At 35.4% G+C, this 20,265-nt stretch overlaps 1 protein-coding gene across 1 annotated transcript in view; it reads right to left on the bottom strand.

The window, feature by feature from the left end:
- The window catches only part of LOC149410947 (protein takeout-like), a 64,700-nt gene that overhangs the window by 29,522 nt on the left and 14,913 nt on the right, over window positions 1-20,265 (bottom strand). Inside the window, exons 2-3 of the mRNA XM_089647493.1 lie at window positions 11,249-11,492; window positions 526-659 (exon numbers count right to left, since the gene is read on the bottom strand). Of these exons, the coding sequence (XP_089503619.1) occupies window positions 526-659; window positions 11,249-11,492 (378 nt within the window). The remainder of the gene's footprint in view (window positions 1-525; window positions 660-11,248; window positions 11,493-20,265) is intronic.

Here is a 20,265-nt window from a genome sequence, read left to right as displayed (position 1 = left end):
CGTCGCGCAGTGGTAGCTCACGCATCCGCCGCCAAGACATTGATAAATCACCACTGCTAAGTCACAAAAGTTACCCAAATACTTTGGGTAACCTATGGCGCAGGTGTTGGTTATCGAAGAATATTTCCTGGAGCGGCGGTACCCAAATACGCCTCACAAATTGATGAGTCAAGTGAATAAGAGATAATGAAGGAGATAAATGATGAAATTAAGAAGATACAGGAAAAAGCTAAAGAATAAGGTTAAAGAAGAGAAAAATTAGAAGATTAATTAGTAGAAAAAGAAGAATGTTAACAAAAAAATAAAGGAAAAGGAGTGAAGGATGAAGAACAAGACGAAATAGAGTAAGAAGAATGAGATAAAAAGAAGTACCTAAATAAGAAGCTAAAGTGAAATATGACGAACAATACGAAGTAGGGCATGCGGGGAAAGAAGAAAATAAAACGGTAGGTATCTCTATAAATAAGAAGCTAAAGTTGAAGATAAAGAACACGACTAATAATAGGATGAAGAATGCGATGTTACCAAGTAGTCCGTTGAAGTTCCCGCTGCCGGAAGCTGGAATGATGAAGAGCACCCCACTGCTGGTGTAGCGGGAGGCGATGCGCAGTTGGGGCATCTTTACGCGGGCCTCAAAGGGCTTGCCGTCTTCGCTCAGCCTGCAACACAATACACGTTGGTACATTTATAGTTTTTGTAATCAAATTTAATAGGTACTTTGTTTCAGATAAAACTTTTTTGGCTGGTATTTCAGTATACTCGGGAAGTTTATAAGTCGGTTTATCTTGTCAGGGTTCCTAACAGAAAGCAACTTGAAGCACGTAAGTACCTGTCTCTCAAAGCAAACTTAAGATGAGACAATAACCTAAAATAAAGTCGGAAGAAGCCATGCACGAAAATATGCGACGCGCGGTTCTGGTGTATTAGACAGACCTGCGGTTAAGTTTGCCCTAGCAAATTTCTAAAATAAAGCAGGAATCTTAACGATGTAAGTAATGAAGTTGTTTACAAACAATTGTCGGCACGCGGCCCGGCGTAATGGACGGACCTACAGTCGAGTATGCCCTAGCAGGACTGAAAATTGATCTTTTCGTGGGTTAATTTCAATAATTTCTGATGAACGTATTACTAAACTCTAAGATGTTTCTAGAGGGATCCCTAGGGAAGTTAATAATTCATCGCCTAGAAAAATAAAATCTGAGGCTTACTGCTAACTTTACAGTTGAAAAACGGTTTATAAAATTTTCAAACGGTTTTACATAAAATATTTAAACCGAAAGGTACTGGTTTTATTAATCTTAAATATAAATATGTAACTTACATCCGTAGGGATGTCGAGCTTCTGAAAACTGATACGGTGAAAATTCCACAGACAGAAAGTATTGTTCAGATAACCTATTGGATACGCCGGCGCTCAACGGATACAAATTTTTCGTATCTGATGGATACTTTTGGCGCTTTAAAGGTTAAAGTACCTAAATTTAATTTTAATGCATATTCAGCGAACATAACTTGTTTTCCTTTTTTGAAGATCATTAGTATTCTGTGATTTAGGAAGTTATAATACCTTATAGCCATTTAACGATACACATAAATTTAAAAAAATATATTAACTGACTAAATTACACTTCCGCGATTCAAATGCAAACCCTTGCCCTTCAACAAAACAACAAATTGAATATTTAAATATATTATTTTATTTTTTAATATAAACGGTATAAATATACCATACACAATAATTACACATCACAGAAAGCAAGCATAATCAAACACTAGTAATAATTTAAACAAAAATAACAATTAACTGTGGCATTTGATCATAAAATGACGATAGAAAGTATAAAATTAATACAAGTTCTAGAAGGAGATACAAGTACATACAAAATACTATAAACAAGTACAAGTACAAGTACATCTGCGTACCTATTACTAACTTCATGTAATCTCGGTACCTACAAGCGAATGTTTGAAATACTCCGTCCTATAATTGTTACAATTAAACAGGGTTTTAGAACGAGTAGCTCTTGTAGGTGTATTACATTCAATCAGGTTAATTAAATCAAGGCTGTCTACTTTACCATTTACAATTTTGAACATAAATATGAAATCGGATATAATTCTTCGATCTGAGAGTTTTAATAAATTTATTTTTTTCATGGCGAAGCTTAATGCTAAAACACTATTTTGATTAATGTTTATAACGAATTAGTGTTCATTATAGATACGAAAAAATGTGCTTTAAATAAATTGAAGGTTTTCCTATCGTTGCGCTTGAGTAGAATATAAATAAAAAATAAATTACCCAATAAAAAATATAAATGTAAACTACTAAAAAAATATTTTTTGATAGAAATGTATGAACGCGTAAAGGAAACAACTTTGAAAAATACAGTATTATAGCTAAGATTATTAGTGACAGTTTCAATTGATTAACTTTTTTGCTTTCTTATAAAATCATTTACAAAATAAATGAAAAACAGTTTTATCCCTGAAAACGAACGTTTCTAGACTCCGTTTGTCAAGCGATTTTAATGCCTATTACCTACAATATAAGGTATACCAAGAATGTACACACTTTCGGCTTGTAGCTTCCTTTTAAGTAATAAAAAATTATACTTTCAACGGTAATACCAAGTTTAAAATTAATGGGTCTTAGGAATTTGTGCTAAGTTTTTTTCCATTGAATCTGAATGAATTTTATAATGGGGGTACAAGATTGAGGAGTTATATTCGAATTGACTTCGAACGAAAGATGTATACAAAATTTTCAAGGTTAAACCATACGTGAAGCCTCTGGAGTTTCGAAGAATCAATCCAAGCATTTTCATTCCCTTATTATTAATTGCGTTTATGTGAGATATAAAGTTTAATTTAGAGTCGAAAATGATGCCCAGGTTATTAATTTCTTCGACAGAGGAAAGGGTTGAGTTATTAAGTTCATATGGATAAATAATTGGCTGATTTATTATACGTATGACACTTATTCATTTTAAGATAAAATTTATTAAGAGTACACCAATTAATTATCCTGTATAAGATAGTTTGTAGACAGATACAAAATTCAGCGGTTTTAATTTTTCAGCTAATTGAACAACAAAAAAATGCACAAAATTAGCCTTTCAAAATGCAAAATGTCCGCCGCGTGAACGAGTTTCCAAAATCCAATGCAAAAATTGGCATATAAATATATAATAATTATAGGTTAAACGCCACGCTCGTTATGTTCTACGTATTTATAGATGGCGTTAATTAATTTATTTTATTAAAATACGCTTTTTGCAAGGTATTGCTTTACAATATTAAGACAAATTATTTGTTTGCGCCCGTACATACGCAATATGAATCTGAATAGATAGTTTTGTTTGTTTGAAACCTCAATTCTTTCAAGAAAGGCAAACAAATACAATATTTTATCGATGATTCAATCCAATTCCGTACTATACGTACGGAACGAATAGATTAAGGCTGTTGTTGAAAATATCTCACATTTCTAGTGCTTATGATGATGATGATTGTTAACTAACTAACTAACCATCACGCTGTTTCTCGCAGAGGTAGGCAGAGAGAACGCATCTCCAAACAACTCGGTCTTGGCACACACTTCTTACCTCATTCACATTCGTACATCGGCCCGTCTCAATTATCTGGTTCACTCGATCGTGCCATGTCTTCCTCGGGCATCCCCGACTTCTTCTAACATTCACATTTTCATTATTATTTTTTTGGTTAACTAATGTTTAAGACAAGATTTTTTATGCATCGCACAAAGGGTAACAATTATTTTTATAAGCAATAATTATTAGCCTGAAACACTCATCAAAAAATCTTTTCTTAAACATTAGTTTATCAAAAAAATAATAATCAATATTTGACAAGTTAATAATAATAATAATAATAATATTTGGACAATTTGTATAGCGCCGCTTTTGTGAGATATCACCTCAGGGGCGCTTACTAGTATTTTCACCAAAAAATGTAGACAATTTGTCTCGACGCCATCTAGTGAGAGAGTTAGCACTTACAATGCCTTTCTCATATAAAATAAAGTTGGTTGTTTCAGGTGAAAAAATGTAACAAGCAGTAATTGTTGAATGAAACACTAGTATATATTGAATTATTTCGTGGATAAGAGATAAGCCGCCATGGCTCAGTGGTCAGAGCTGTCGACCGGAAATCGAAAGGACACGGGTTCAAGTCCCGTTGGCGTCATGTATCTTTTATCAGGAGATTTTTCAATGTGGATGAGTGTTTCAGGCTAATAATTATTGCTTATAAAAATAATTATTCACATTTTCATCATATGTTCTTCCTTACACTCCTTTCTTCGCTCATTCATTACTACAATATTACTCATTACGTTTACATCAGTCTTGCATTCTTTGCTAATCTCTACATTTCTCACTCAATCATACATGGTTTTAGCACACGTACGCCTCCGAGATCTCATTTCTACAGCATTCAGTCTAATTTCGTCCATCCTTTGCCTGTTACATGCCTCACTGCCATATATCAGAGTAGTTAGTATACTCCATTGTGGACCTTTACCTTCGCTTCTTTGGGCATATTTTTCTTGGCGCCAACTGCGTTCAGTCCTCCATTAACGGAGTTACCTGCATTTACCCTTCTTTCAATATCTCTGTCAGCCTTCCCATCTCTCTAGAACATTCTTCCCAAATACAAAAACTCATCCACCTGCTCCAAGTATTCATCAGTCATGATTGTTTGTTGATTATAAGAAGTGTGTCTAGGTCACTGAAATCGATTCCAGTGTATTGTGTCCAGAACGTGTTTGACCTCGAACATATTGTCTTTTGAAGGTCCCAGTTGAGTAGGGGACAAACTTCAACTTCTCGATGCACTCGTAACGGTACGGTTTTAAAGGTCAATTTTAATTATTGGATTACTGTACGATGTGTATTGTGCAATCTGCATGCGTAGCAAAATAAACGTATTAAAAATGTTTTTTTATACATTTATAAACTTGATTCTAGTTTTCAGTAGGTTTGTCAAATATACAAATATATAGTCCTGCCATCCTTGCCATTATTAAACTCCATGTGCCGACTAGGAATACAAGACAAAATATAACGATCCATAGACGTAATTAAATCTAATACGCGATCAATTGATTTCGTTGCAGCATTAAGAAATAAAAGTTGACTAATTAACTACCTCTTTTGTATCAAAAAGTACAAGCGGATGACCAATGTATGTTGAAGTTATTATTTAGATTCGATATTGACAATTTATTAGTATTTTTAACATTTACGTAGCCAATAATATTGGTTTGGCTATTAATAGCGTGACTGTACTCGGGTATAAAATCACCGGTAGTTACGCCGATTGACCCCCACAGAAACACATAGTGCAAGGGGGAAATGGTGAATTCATATCCACCGAAATGTTGTACGGTGGGCAAGTACATACTCCCAGCCGATATATTTGCGGTCAGGAGTAAGGCAAGGAGGGTGTATGTCCCCCATTCTATTTAATGTATACATGGACGAGTTGTAAAGTCACCTGGACATCAGAGCAGGCTGTCGTGTTAACAGTATATGTATGAATCATACAAGCTACGCGGACGACATGATCCTCCTAGCTCCGTCGATCAAGGGATCAAGATTACTCCTAAACATTTGTGAAGAATATGGAAAACAGCATAATATGATGTACAACCCGAAGAAGACGGAATTGATTGCTTTCCACCACGGAAAAAGTCAAGATACAAGTAAGATGCTACCCGTATACCTTAACGAGGCAAAAATAAATACATGTTCGAACGTGAAATACTTGGGGCACATTATTAATGAAGACCTATCGAACGATGACGATATCGAACGACAAAGGAGAAGCTTAAGCATAGTGTCTAACATGATTGCCCGCAGATTTTGCAAATGCAGCAATACTGTTAAAAAAATACTGTTCAACGCATTCTGTACTGGCCTGTATACGTGTGAGACATGGTGTCACTACCAAACTTGCTCGATGGAACGACTTCGAATTCAATATAATGACGCCTGTAGAATCATATTTGGATACCAAAGATACAGCAGCGCATCGAAAATGTTCACGGAACTAGGACTGAATGGATTTGCCGGCCTGATGAGACACCGGGTCACTGGAGCCAGGATGCGGCTAATGGCCTCCGCCAACACGTTGGTGACCGCAGCCTACCAGCACCAAGCGCCACTCCTGAGTGAGCGCTGGGCCCAAGCGCGCTCAAGACCACACCCTGCATAGTTGTCCTTATTTGATAATTTATTATATCTATTGTACAAAGAAAATGTATATCTATATGGAACGTGTGGGATTGCACTAACCTCCCCACATTCTGGAATAAAATATTATTATTATTATTATATCACTTTGGTTTTTGCTTTTTGTATATTTTTGTTTTTTCTCCAACTAAAGGGTTAAAAATCCTTTTTCCATGCTTCGGCGCATTTTAAAAGACATTAAATAGCTATTAACCCCCTAGTGAACAATTAAAAAAAATTTAATTATCAAAATCTAAATTCGGACTCAATTTCCTCGAAAACCAAAGATCAAATCTAAAAAAAATGAATTCCTCAAAAGAACAAACGCGCCTCGAATAACAGACGTATGTATGCGTGAGATGTTGCATGAATGTAAATGAAGCAAGGATTGTTTGCCAAGACAAAGATGTGTGGCGAGATGGTTACTAAGTAAGTTTCATCAATAATTATTAATAATTGTGTTTTGAATAAAAAGGATTAATTAAGATCGATGTCCATTTTAATTAGGTCAATGTAAGTCAAGGAGAGAACAAATTGTTAATTGCAGGTATTGGCATTATTATGTGAGATAATTTTTTCTTGTTATTCATGCTTCGTTACATCATTGCAATATTTCTGCAGTCATTATTTTTCAATTCAGTCCAAATGAATTGAAAAGTCAACCCAAAAAAGTAAGTTTTTATAATAACAGATGTATTTTAAAAAAGACGTAATTTGGTTTTTAATTGCAGTGAACTTTTAAACTGTCTTATAGGGATTTATTTTTGGGGTATTATGCCGTGTTGCTCTACCTCCCTTTTTAGCCAACATTTCGGACAGTATTGCATTGTCCGCCATCAGGGCAGATGTGTACTTCGGGGCTAAGCTCAATAGTTCTTGGTATCCGCTAATTGACGGCTACATCAAAACTAAACGCAGAAATTACTTTGGCTGTGTTTGGTAACAATAACTGAATAGCCAGGTACTCCACCACCTTCCCCTTTCCCACCTCCTTCCCCTCCTCCTTCCCCTCCTCATTCAGAAGGTTGGGAGCAGTTAAGACTCTTGTTTGCGGTGTTCATATTAAAAAATGAAATGAAAACATTACAATTATATCTGATTATATATTCTTCGTGTTATAAAATAAAATTATAAAATCTCAATTACGGTTAATTAAGGAAGTTGATAAAGATTTTTTGTGACTAAAGGGGGTTGGGTAGGAGGACGGTGGGGACGTGTACTGTCTAATTCAATAAGTAAATGAACGGAGAAAAATGAGTATTGTTGATTTATTAAAATCCAGTTAAAAACGGGATTGCAGCCCGTTTCCTAATAAACTTTTAGTACATTCATAATAAATCGGAACTCGTGTTCATGCAGCTGCATAATATACAATGACTAAAAGTTCGTGTTTTACTTCAAATCTATTAGGAAACCTTGGTCGTTGAAGAACTACAATCCCGCTTTTAACCGTATTAAAAATATTTTGAAGAGATTCCTAATAAATTAGCAATATTTTATCTCAAGTTTTCTCCGTGTTTTAAAAAATAAAATTAAAACCTGTCCCTGGGGCCCGCTTGGTTGGGGTACTCCAAGGCCTAGGCAGTAGTCCGGCACTAACCGAAACGACTCTTTACTGCTGTTTCTGTCACTAAACTTGCTACGTTTATTATAAAATTAGTAATTTGTGTAAATCAAATTATAGATTTGTAGTTTTGGCAACATTTTCCTTTAAATTTATTTACACCATCTTGTCTAGTGGCATCACCGTTGGTTAAAGTGGAAACACAAAACTAATGATGACTTGTCTTTCAAATGATAAAATACACAATTGGGCAACATCCATCCAGCACGCGAAATAATGATACGTTGCATCAAAATTCTGCTAGATAATGCTTACAATAATCATCAGGAAACATGCGATGATCTCGGCATGAGCAGAGTCGAAACAAGGATTCAAATTTTAAAATGCCATGAAATTGGGTAGCCAGAAAGAGTATTAAATCCAATTTATCGTTCAATATATTCCCGAGGCATCCCCGACGTCTTCTTTTGTTAACTTTAGCTTCGAATCATCTCGTGACGTTAATAATTTCTCGTTCTGTTCATTCTATTGAACCATCTCTCATTCAGTGAGCGGAACACTCATTCACAGTTGATGTTGGTTTCATGAGAACGGAACTTTTGTGTAAATCAAAAAAGATGTTGAATTGCTATCATCATTTTAAAGTCTGCCCCAGGTTTGAACTCCCTTGTGCACCGCACACATTGAACACAGGGAAGATTCGCCTCTGTGTATAAAGGATGAAGATAATATAATGCTGTACCCGGTGATGACTTTCGTCTATTACAAAACAAACATCACAGAACAGTTGTATAATTTGCGGTCAACAACCCAACATGCAACAGACGGTACTTAGATAATGAGTATATACCGACCTATTAGCTAGCTACTGACAGTTGAAAGTATAGACAAAACATTGGCACTTATAGCTTATTTGGGACAAGGCGCCTGCAGTGTTGTTTGAAGTTAAATTATTATAGTGTACGTAAATGCAATGTCTATCTACATGATAACTACATGATTATTTCAACGGCATTTATGTCAGCCTTCCAAAATATCAAATTGACAAACTTCAATCAGTGTTTAATGCAGCAGCACGGAATACCTTCGTAACCTTCACTGGCTCAAGTGCCCTGAAAGAATCCAGTACAAACTGTGCTGGATGGTGTTTAAATCCATCAATGAAATGGCCCCACCCTACATCTCTGAACTATGCTTCTCGGAAAACACTGGTCTGAGGCAGTCAACTCTTAGATCAGCAACATCAGCAGCTGTAGGCAGACTGATAGACCCTAAGCGCAAGCCAAATACTAAGTTTGGTGATCGCGCTTTCGGAGTATCTGGGCCGAAGGCTTGGAATAAACTCCCTCCGGAACTAAATTCCATAACAAGTCCAACAGAATTCAGGTCTAAACTAAAAATTTACCTTTTTAAGCTGAGAGAAAGTCCAGTTATATTCAATTTTCCCATTATGTCCTATATTCTTTATCTAAATTTCGCTAATAAACAATTAGATAATGTAAATTAAGTGTTAATCTCAAGTGACCTACCAGGTAAGTATTGTACTGTATATTATCTCCATAAAAAGTTAGTAATAACATAGATCACTGTAGAAATGTATTATGAGCTTGTACAGCGCCCTTGAGGTGATTTTGCACAAAAACGGCGCTATACAAGTCATCCTATAGCGCTATAAAGTAGAATTCTATGTACCGGATAAATTCACACGACGCCGTATAAATATCGACGGCCTCCGTTGTCGAGGGGTAAAGCTCTCGACTAGCAAGCGGGAGGTCGCGGGTTCAAATCCTAGCGTGCGCAAATATTAGATTAATTTGTGTCATTTCACAAATTACTCATCAAAAATAATAAATAGTATATTTTCGGCACGTTTCAGAGTGGAAGATACTCTCAGTATAGCCATGGTGTAAGACCACCATTAAGAATTGAAATGTTGCTTGAAATGGCTTTGGTCGTGTTAGTTGACCAGATCTGAATAGCCAGGTACTTTTCCACCTTGCTCTTATCCATCTCCTACCCCTCAACCTCACAAAATACCTCAATTGGCTGCAGACGGTTGGGAACAATTGGGATTCTTGTGCAGTTTCACATTAAAAAATCGGATCGATAGGCGTATGCTTTTATACCGATTTTCCTTGCACGGTTGCGCTGTTGATAGCCAGACTGATGTTCTCTCTCAATTCTCTCCACGAATTGACATTCGTAAACGTCAGACGGCTACCTAAAAGTTAAATATACTAATAAATTGACAATGTCGAATTTAAATATTAACTTTAATAAACATTGGCAGTTCGCATGTACATTCTATAAAGGGAGTTAATTAATGCATGAGGTCATTAGCCATAACAAACAACATTTATTTCTCGAAGCTGGAAGCTGAATTAATTAATAAGCCAGTTATTTTGCATAACGAACAAAATTATTCAAAAAGTTGTGGATATTGACAACTTATCCACACCTTGAAGGCCACGCTAAAAGCAGCGGATTTTGTCTACCGACTGTCGAAATCGCATTCTGACCGTGTTCGCAAATATCGCTATCTGACCAAAGATTTTTTCAATATCGTATTGACATAGGGCTTTATCGTTAAATCTCCAGGCAAGCAGAATGGCAACTTGAATTCACATGCAACCTCTATTTATAGTAAATAAATTAATTATTATTATTTGCAAGTTACTTATAATGTAATTTAATGTACACTATTACAATAGTGCAAAAAATAAAATGTTATTATGTGGGACAGCTGTTTCGCCTTCCGAAGGAATTATCAAGTAAACTTGATAACAATAAATTATTGTTAACTGTAACTTTACACAGGAGGCCGTTTGGAAAATAATTCCCCGTTTTTGTTATTTGGCGCAATTTGCATTTATTGTGTAAATATTACGAATTTCGATTAAAAATTCACGTTACTTAAGCCCCCGCATTCCCAACTTCTACCAATTTATAACCCTTTCTCTTAAAATCTTTAAGTTTTTGAGTTTCAAAAAAATATATGTTATTTTTTAACATAATACTTATACATTTCTTATGCCGAAACGGTAATTATATGCAATTCCGTCATTGGAAAAAAAACGAAAACTAAGCTCTGAAAATTATTAAAAACATGTTTGGTTCTGTTATTTAATATGTAATAGGTATGAAAAATTCGCAGTGTAACTTCAAATGCAAGTAAAGCATTTGTTAAGTGATTTTTGCTCTATTTTAAACGATTCGTGTTTTATTAAATATTTTGTACTATTTTCGCTTTATTATTATCGTTTTTTTTAATGTTAGCGTGCTCCCTCTAACATTCGTATTTACACAACTCCCTTCCAAATATTCTTTAAACGCTTACTATGCGAAATTTGCGCTTTTTGTTTCAAAATTCGCAAAGGGAAACTTTCAGGTCTATATATTAAATCATAAAGTAGCTTCTGGTACTTACTTCAGCTTAGAAAGAGTAAAGTTGCTTGCTCCCGAGATGTCCACGTCCTTCAGGGTGACCTTGTAGCCCTGCGGCCCCGTGCTTAGCGAGATGCTGAGCTGGTCCACCCTGAAGGGTTCCACGCTGGGCATGCTGATTTCCGGAATCCCGGAAGCCAGCCACGGCCTGACGTGCTGCACGGATTCCGTGATGCAAGACAGTAGTTTTGGATCCGAAGAGTGGCATCTCTGCTTGATGTAAGGGGCTGGGAAAATACAAAAAAAAAAAATTAAAAAAAATTTCATCATAACGCGATTTTCTATTCCATCAGAATTCAATTTGGAAAGTGGTAATGAGTACCGCCGCCTCGGAAACCATTCATTGTATAAATCATCACCTTGCACCGCAGTGGGAGAAATGAATTCATACGTTTGTAACTCTTGAACACACTGACCTCCAGATTCCTACCCACCCCTTACACCCTTTTCTTTCCTCTTCTTCCTTTCGTAAAAATGACTCCCCGCACAGTATCCCGAAAGATGAAATAGGTCCAGAGTGGAGCGAATGTAAAAAAAACAGTTTCCAGTTGAAATATTGATTACAGTCCACAATAAAACCACAAATTGATTCGCAGACAAGATTAGGGACTCCAGGTAAAACGTTTTCTTATTTCTCAACAGTGATTTATTGGGGTATTTTATGATAAAATATAGTGTAACCTGACAGCAACATGCCCCATTCTTCATTTACACCAAATTAATTATAACACTCCCCGCGTTCCTTGCGACCCTTTTTACAAATTTACGATGAGATTTTTTCAAATTATTTTTTAAACCTTTTCACGAAATATTTAATTTTTAGTAAAACGATCAATTCTTCTAAATTTAGTTATGAGTATGCTGCGATTGGTGATGCGAACACACTGAGCGCACTAATCACACAGATGCATTGTTTACATACAGCATATTTCAAACGTGTTATTTGACTTACATGATTTAGCCGACAAAATGAGGTAAATATTAAGAAGTTAGATATATGCTCGTATATAAAGTTAATAAAAGCGATGAAAAAAGGTGACACATAACCTAACCTATGTTACCTATATATAGTTATTGTGACATCACTTTTCATTACTGGAGAAGCAGTAGACTTCAAATTATTTAACTTAAAATTTGAAAATTAAAATAAAAAATAGTGATATTATAGACCTCTTTGGGAATTCTCGCATAGATTTTGCTCTGCAGGTAAGTGATAATGAAATACAGTCAAAGAGGGCACCACTATTCTTGTTTGGTCGATTTAAGACTAAAAGATTTAAATATTTTTGTCACAAGAATGTGACAGTACTTTTAGAATTACAATGTTTTAATTCAATTTCATTCAAAATTCTACTCTCTTGAGAGCTGGTCGTGACAGATAATTATTTCATGGTGCGAATGCAAGTGTTATTGTGCTGATTGCCGTCCGCTGCCGAATTTGGGGATTAAGGAATCGCTGCCAAACTCAATGCGAGTGATATATTCGGTGAGTTCTCTGTTTTTTTGTATTTGGTGGCTGGATGATAATTTGTTACATTTCCTGCAGAGTGAATTTTGTAATCAACCCATTTTTCATAGGGAATTAATTATTCCCTGATGGTCTGTGTGGCTTACAAGCCAGATCATCACCAATGACTTTATATAACTTGTTAAATGTGTGTTGAATTGTCATCTTGATGAGTTATGCGTCCACATGGTTCATTATCAATTGTAGAATCATAGATCGTAATAATAACTAAAGACATTATCTAGCTGACGGATATTGTCAATATTGTATTGATATAGGATCTCCTGGTGGGATCCCAACTTTGCCATTAATTTTTTTCTTTCTTTAAAAAAGAAAAAGCTAAAAACCACTGAAATGCAACCTAGTCATATTTCCATTTTATTTGTATGCACCTGTTTATTTTCAGTGAGTTAACTAGTTTATTATTAATTATTAGGTACCTTCAGTTGTGGCTGCATTGACTGTTCACCTGGTTGCAAACATCGCACTTGCAATAGTCCAACGAACCGCTTCAAGGCAAGTGAGACCAGTACCTACTTGGAACCCAAACAGTGGCGTATCAAATCCTTTATGGCCACAGATAAACACCTAAGGCTACATATCGATAGCTTAGCTCACACATGTGTTAAGTACATTCGAATTAAAAACATTTGATTTGAATAGAATGGACACCGAAGAACTAAATACGATAAATTGACAGGTTCAATGAAATACATTATTTAGGTATTACAAATATATTAATAGTACACAACTGCTGACCCTGTACAAATTGCAAGTGCGTTCCACTGTTGAATATGGTAGCCACCTCTAGTCTGAAGCTCCAAAATACCTGAAAAAAATCCTTGACTTTGTGCAAAAACGGGCGGTCTGTTAAATTGATTCCCCCATCTTAACAAACGGATTGCAATCTTCAGAGCACAGACGTTAGGTAGACAATCTTTCTTTGTTCTTCCGGTATTTCTACGGAAGATGCTCCGAGGAAATTATGTCATTGATCCCTTCGGCACCTGTAAATGGTAGGGAAACACAGTAAAAATGCGACCAACAAAGTTGAAATCTGTCGCTTCTTAACGATTTGCCGGCCTCTATGTTTCCTCTCTCCTACAACATGGGTCTTTTAAAGATGTCCATGCTCATTCCTTCCTCTCCTCAAAATGACCCGCCACAGAGTATCCCCAAAGATGACATAGGTCCTGAGAAAATGATGATCCTCAGTGCCTTCTGTATGGAGTTAATGTAAAAAAAGGTTATTCTATTATGTAGCCAGTAAAATCGACAATCAAATTATTTTACTTTATTGTCGAGCCCAATTAAAAGCCTTTGAACCATCGCCGCTGCGCCACTGACTGTGACACACAACTGTTGCAGGTATATGAAGGTGCAACAAGTGCACTAACGAACTAAGACTAGCTTGAGGAAAATGCGTTTGAGGAATTTATTCAGTGAGAGGAAAGTGCGAACGTTTTAAATTTATTGGGTATATATATTTTTTACATTAGCTCTACACAGGAGGCCTTGAGGAAAAACTTGTGGAGGTTCTTTCTATTGGAAGAAAGTTTTGTGAAGGAAAAAGGTATGAGAGGTAGGTACGAACTGGGGGTCAATGTGTCCAGGAGTGAAGGACGTATGAATCCATCCCTCCCACTGTGGTGCAAGGGTCGAGAGAGTCCGGCTGCAGGTCTAAAAGTTTCCTCCAAAACGAAATAATCTTTGATGTGATTTTGATATTTGAAAACAGAGCACAAAGCATGTGAATATACGACGAGGACACGACGATTACACCTTCTACGAATACGAATGTTGACTTGCGAAAATTTACAATGCAACAAATCATCTTCTTTCCAATGTGGGTAAGGCTGTTTTTAAGGAAGGAAATGGATAGTAGATATGATAGAGTATTAGGGGAAAAATGGTAGGTATTATCCAAAACTGTTTCAGTACTTAACATTCCCTCAACTAGTCTCTTCCGATTCTGCCCGCCGAGACCTAGACAAAACACACCCTATGAACTTGGGCACTCCTCCTAAGTCACCAAAAGTAGTATCCAACCACTTGGGATGACCTAAAGATAGATCAATTGACAATTCAAAAAACCTTTACTACCTTTAATTATAAGCAATTTAATTTTATATCAACGATACTATAAACAATAATAATTGCATATTCTAAATACAAGCATAAGAATAATATATTTTTTAAAATAACAATTAAGTATAACATTAATACAAGTTCTAGAACAGTGGGGAATGAGCACCCGCGGCCCGCGAGATAATTGTAATTGTTAAAAAAAATAATCCTGCCCTACCTACTGCGATAATATAATAAAAATTAAATTTAAACAATAAATATCGTTAAGAATTTTTTTTATATTGGTGCCCTTTTTTACTCATTTAAAGTACTCTCTTGCGTGTTTAAATCGCACTTTATAGAACGCGCGTTTTTTAAAGTTACCATGGCAACATCAACAAATCAACAAAATGTGAAGTCTAAATGTCAACTTTTAACTATAAATCTGACAGGAATATTTTAAACGTCAAATAAAACATTGCAAATTAATATTTGTTTTTTCATTTCCATGACAACAAGATATTGTGATGTCACATCACGAATTCATTAATAGTTCTTATTTCCAAATTTTCAATAATAATATCAATATTTATGTTTTCAAAGTGTACCAATAAAAAAAAATAGCGTAAAGTATTCGTGGATAACTGGTCTTTAAAACACTTGCTTTATTTCGAGCACTCGGCTACGCCGTCGTGCTCGAATAATCGCGCGTGTTTTAAAGACCTGTTTATCCACTTATACTTTAATATACTATTAATTTACAAACGAAAAATTTGTGCTCCAACGTAAATTTAAATTTACGCCCACTAAAATGCGTTTTTTAATCACTTCAAGTACAAGTCGCTATCCGGGTCTGTCTGTTTGTGCGCTTAGTTCTTCTAAATACGGAACGGATTTTGATAGGGTTTTCAATATCATTTCGAGAATTTCTGCCGAAAGGTGTACATATATAATACATGCATATTATATTTATAGAAAGTAGAGAAAATTCGATGTAGTATAATGAAGTCGTAAAAATATATTTTCGTGCACTACATTGTTAACGCTGGCTAAACCTTATGAGATATATCAAACCAATGTACTACGGAATTTTATATCTTAAAAAGGCCTACAGAAAAGTAGGCGATGGTATATGTCTATCTCATAAGGCTAACCACTTGCAACGCTGAGTACATGTCTGCTAGTCAAATATAAATTTTAATTTGTATGAAAAATCGAACAAGAATTCACTTCTACAATCATATTATTCTTTCATAGTTTACAATATCTCCCTTTTTGTTTTAGCATCTTTCAACTAATGCAATTGTGGTGTTACAGAGCAGACGGATTATATTTAACTTTCACCGCTTCCTCTTCCGTTTTCTCGAACTGTCTTCCGGATATGTTATATACTACCTACCTAAAACCTGCAACTCTACTACCAATAATAATATATAATAACACCTACATCTTCCGGCAAACCTTTGCTATCGTGTCTGCAGTATTTATTTGAAAGCGAGCGTTTTGCAATATGCGTTGGCATAACAAATGAATTATTTAAATTGTGCGTTTAACGACACAATATAATATTGTATTATTACAGCGCGCAGCGGTTAGAATGCATCAACATGCATATAAAATTTTGAACGTTGTGATGAAGATTTTATTTAGTAATTTATTTATTTATCTATTCGCCCAGAGGGCTTTTACATGTAGGCAGTACAATTTTGATGACAGCAAAATTTGAAACATGAGAAAGAAATAATAAAAATAAAATTACATTAAAAAATAATATATGCAAGAAACAAAATTAAAAATAACAATTTTTTTATAAATTTAATTTAGATTAAATTTGATAATATTATTATTAAGTTCTGCAAGTGTTTTAGTTTTTTATTATTGTGACAGCTGTTTCGGCTTACAAGGCCATTTTCAAACTGTGGTTAGTCCACATTGAGACGACGTTTTTATACTATTTCAAATTTAAATTTTGAAGGTGCATACATTGATTTTGAAGGTGCATACAATCAATGTATGCACCTTCAAAATTTAAATTTGAAATAGTATAAAAACGTCGTCTCAATGTGGACTAACCACAGTTTGAAAATGGCCTTGTAAGCCGAAACAGCTGTCACAATAATAAAAAACTAAAACACTTGCAGAACTTAATAATAATATTATCAAATTTAATCTAAATTAAATTTATAAAAAAATTAAATGGAGTTCTACGAATTAAACACAAAAACAATAAATAAAAATAACAAGAACATAAATTAAAAAATACATCGATTTGACTGGTTTACAAAAATACAACTTCTGTTTAAGAATAGTGTTGGAATAAATCTTTTACGTGATCCACAAAATTCGCAAAGTTAATATTAAATATATCGACATTCGACATCATCTTAGTATTGGTTTCCCATAGTGTTCCCACCGTTAAGAATGTAATTGCGCTTATGTGTGTTGCAGTGGAATAGTGTATTTTGTCGTGTTGTTATTGTAGGTATTCGTAAGTTTATGAGTTGCAGAAGTTCGCAACAGTCGAATTTAGAGTTTAGAATTTTTAATAAAAAAGTTGTTAATTTTACGCCTGTCTTCCAATGTGTGTATTTTTAGAGTATTTAATAAGAAATGATATTGTAAGTCTTCTAATGGGATATTTAATTTAAAATTCGCTCAATATTATTAATGTGAATTTTGTAAGAGGGAGACCAAACTACTGAGTTATATTCAATTATGCTTCTAACTAGAGATATGTATAACAGTTTAATGGCTTGTATGGAGTTAAAGTTATTAGTTGTTCTTAATACGAAGCCTAGTGTTTTCATGCCTTTGCTTACAATTTGGTGGATATGATTGGCGAAACTTAGTTTTTCATACAAATTAATTCCGTGCTCTCTCATTACCGTGACTCTTTCTAAAGCTGTATCGTTAATCGAATATTCAAATAAAACAGGATTTTTATTTCTGCAGAAAGTCAAGGTTAAAGCAATGTTATTGTATTGAACCAAAGTGCAAAAATACATCCAAGACAGCACCTGATAAACATTTTACCGGTGTTAAAAAAACCTACGAAATAAATTATGTGACTGTGGACCTTATAGACCATAGATATATTACTCACGCAGACTGGTTGTGATGTCGAAACGCGTCAGAATCAGTAGATTCGCATTGTCTTGCCAACCAAAAGGTCTATTTTAATGAGATGGTGTTATATTCGTTTTTAAATGACGATTTATAAATTCTACGTGCAATGATATATAATATTTTTTTTTAGCCATAATATTTTTCACTGGAGTTCCTTACTGTAATTATGAACAGAAAATCTGTCTTTCTAAAGCAGAGAGTGTTCTCGAGCGGTGAGCTAATATAGTCTTAATAAGTTTGCGCAGATTTGATGAAAATATCTGTAGCACAGATGTAATGCAGCCCTCGGGCCTCTGACATTATATTTATTAGAGATTCTGTCAGAAAGTTAGAGAATTTGTGTGTATATCTGTTTCACAATAAAATTAAAATAAATAAGATATTCAATGAAAAAATTCTCTGTTTAAACCACATTATTTGAGTTGTGCACGTCAACCGGTTTCTGTTAATCTCAACCTTCATCAGGACAATATACATATAAACTGAATTACAGTACAGAGAAAGATTGCAAGGAAAACAAAACTGAAAACTTAACTCAAATAATGTAGTTTTAAACAAAGAACTTTTTCATTTGTGTAAAACAAAAAAAGAAAGAACTTTTTACATTTATATAATGGAAAGCAACGAAGTGTTTGTTTTCTTCGATCATATATATAGTATATGGCACATGTATACGAATTATGCAGTGCGTTTATCACTAAAGCTATCAGCAAAGCAGTTTTACCAGTAAGAATAAGTATGTCTTCGAGTTCAATGTCACGAAGTAAGTTAATTTGTTTATTTAACCTTCGGAATTATTTTATCACGTAAAATAATAAGATAGAATTCTTTTGTGCGGATGGGAATCTACGTGATCTCATTTTCTGGGGATGGGAGTCTGCGTGATCTCATTTTGTGGGATGGGAGTATACGTGATCTCATTTTGTGGGGATGGGAGTATACTTGATCTCATTTTATGGGGATGGGAGTATATGTGATCTCATTTTGTGGGGATGGGAGTCTGCGTGATATCATTTTATGAGGATGGGAGTATATGTTATCTCATTTTGTCGGGATGGGAGTCTGCGTGATATCATTTTATGAGGATGGGAGTATATGTGATCTCATTTTGTGGGGATGGGAGTCTACGTGATATCATTTTATGGGGATGGGAGTATAAGAGATTTCATTTTGGGTGATGGGAGTCTGCGTGATCTCATTTTCTGGGGATGGGAGAATACCTGATCCCATTTTGTGGGGGTGGGAGTCTGCGTGATATCATTTTGTGGGGATGGGAGTCTGTGTGATTTCATTTTATGGGGATGGGAGTCTACCTGATCTCATTTTATGGGGATGGGGGTATACGTGATTTCATTTTGTGGGGATGGGAGTCTGCGTGATCTCATTTTATGGGGATGGGAGTCTGCGTGATCTCATTTTGTGGGGATGGGAGTATGCGTGATCTCATTTTCTGGGGATGGGAATACTCCCAAGAATTGGCATAGAGAAAAGAGATTGTTGCACCACCCGCCGTGAGTCCCCGAACCCGTCACACCCGAGAACCGATCATTGATCGGGTGCTTTCGTTTGACGTATATAGGTAGGTAATGTGTATTTTAGGCAGACCGTGGCTACTATTTTTCTTTGTCGGCTGCACAAAGAAAACTTACTGCAGTAAATTTTGACAATTTATTAAAAATATGGTATCATTTTTCTTATCCCTGTTGAAAACGGGACTGCAGGCTTTTGACGAATGAATTTACAGATCTTCAGGTGTATATCTCCTAGTTATACACCTGATCTCATTTTCTGGGGATGGGAGTATACCTGATCTCATTTTGTGGGGGTGGGAGTCTGCGTGATATCATTTTGTGGGGATGGGAGTCTGTGAGATTTCATTTTATGGGGATGGGAGTCTACCTGATCTCATTTTATGGGGATGGGAGTATACGTGATCTCATTTTGTGGGGATGGGAGTCTGCGTGATTTCATTTTCTGGGGATGGGAGTTCCTATACCTGATCTCATTTTGTGGGGATGGGAGTCTGCGTGATCTCATTTTCTGGGGATGGGAGTATACCTGACCACATATTGTGGGGGTGGGAGTCTGCGTGATATCATTTTGTGGGGATGGGAGTCTGTGTGATTTCATTTTATGGGGATGGAAGTCTACCTGATCTCATTTTGTGGGGATGGGAATCTGCGTGATATAATTATGTGGGGATGGGTGTCTGTGTGTTCTCATTTTGTGGGGATAGGAGTCTGCGTGATGTCATTTTGTGGGGATGGGAGTCTGTGTAATATAATTTTGTGGGGATGGGT

The sequence above is a fragment of the Hesperophylax consimilis genome, chromosome 26 (assembly GCF_061612785.1).
Source record: "Hesperophylax consimilis isolate HC1 chromosome 26, BYU_Hcon_1.0, whole genome shotgun sequence".
Classification (NCBI taxonomy): Eukaryota; Metazoa; Arthropoda; class Insecta; order Trichoptera; family Limnephilidae; genus Hesperophylax; species Hesperophylax consimilis.
This window is presented reverse-complemented; position numbering and strand designations above follow the sequence as displayed.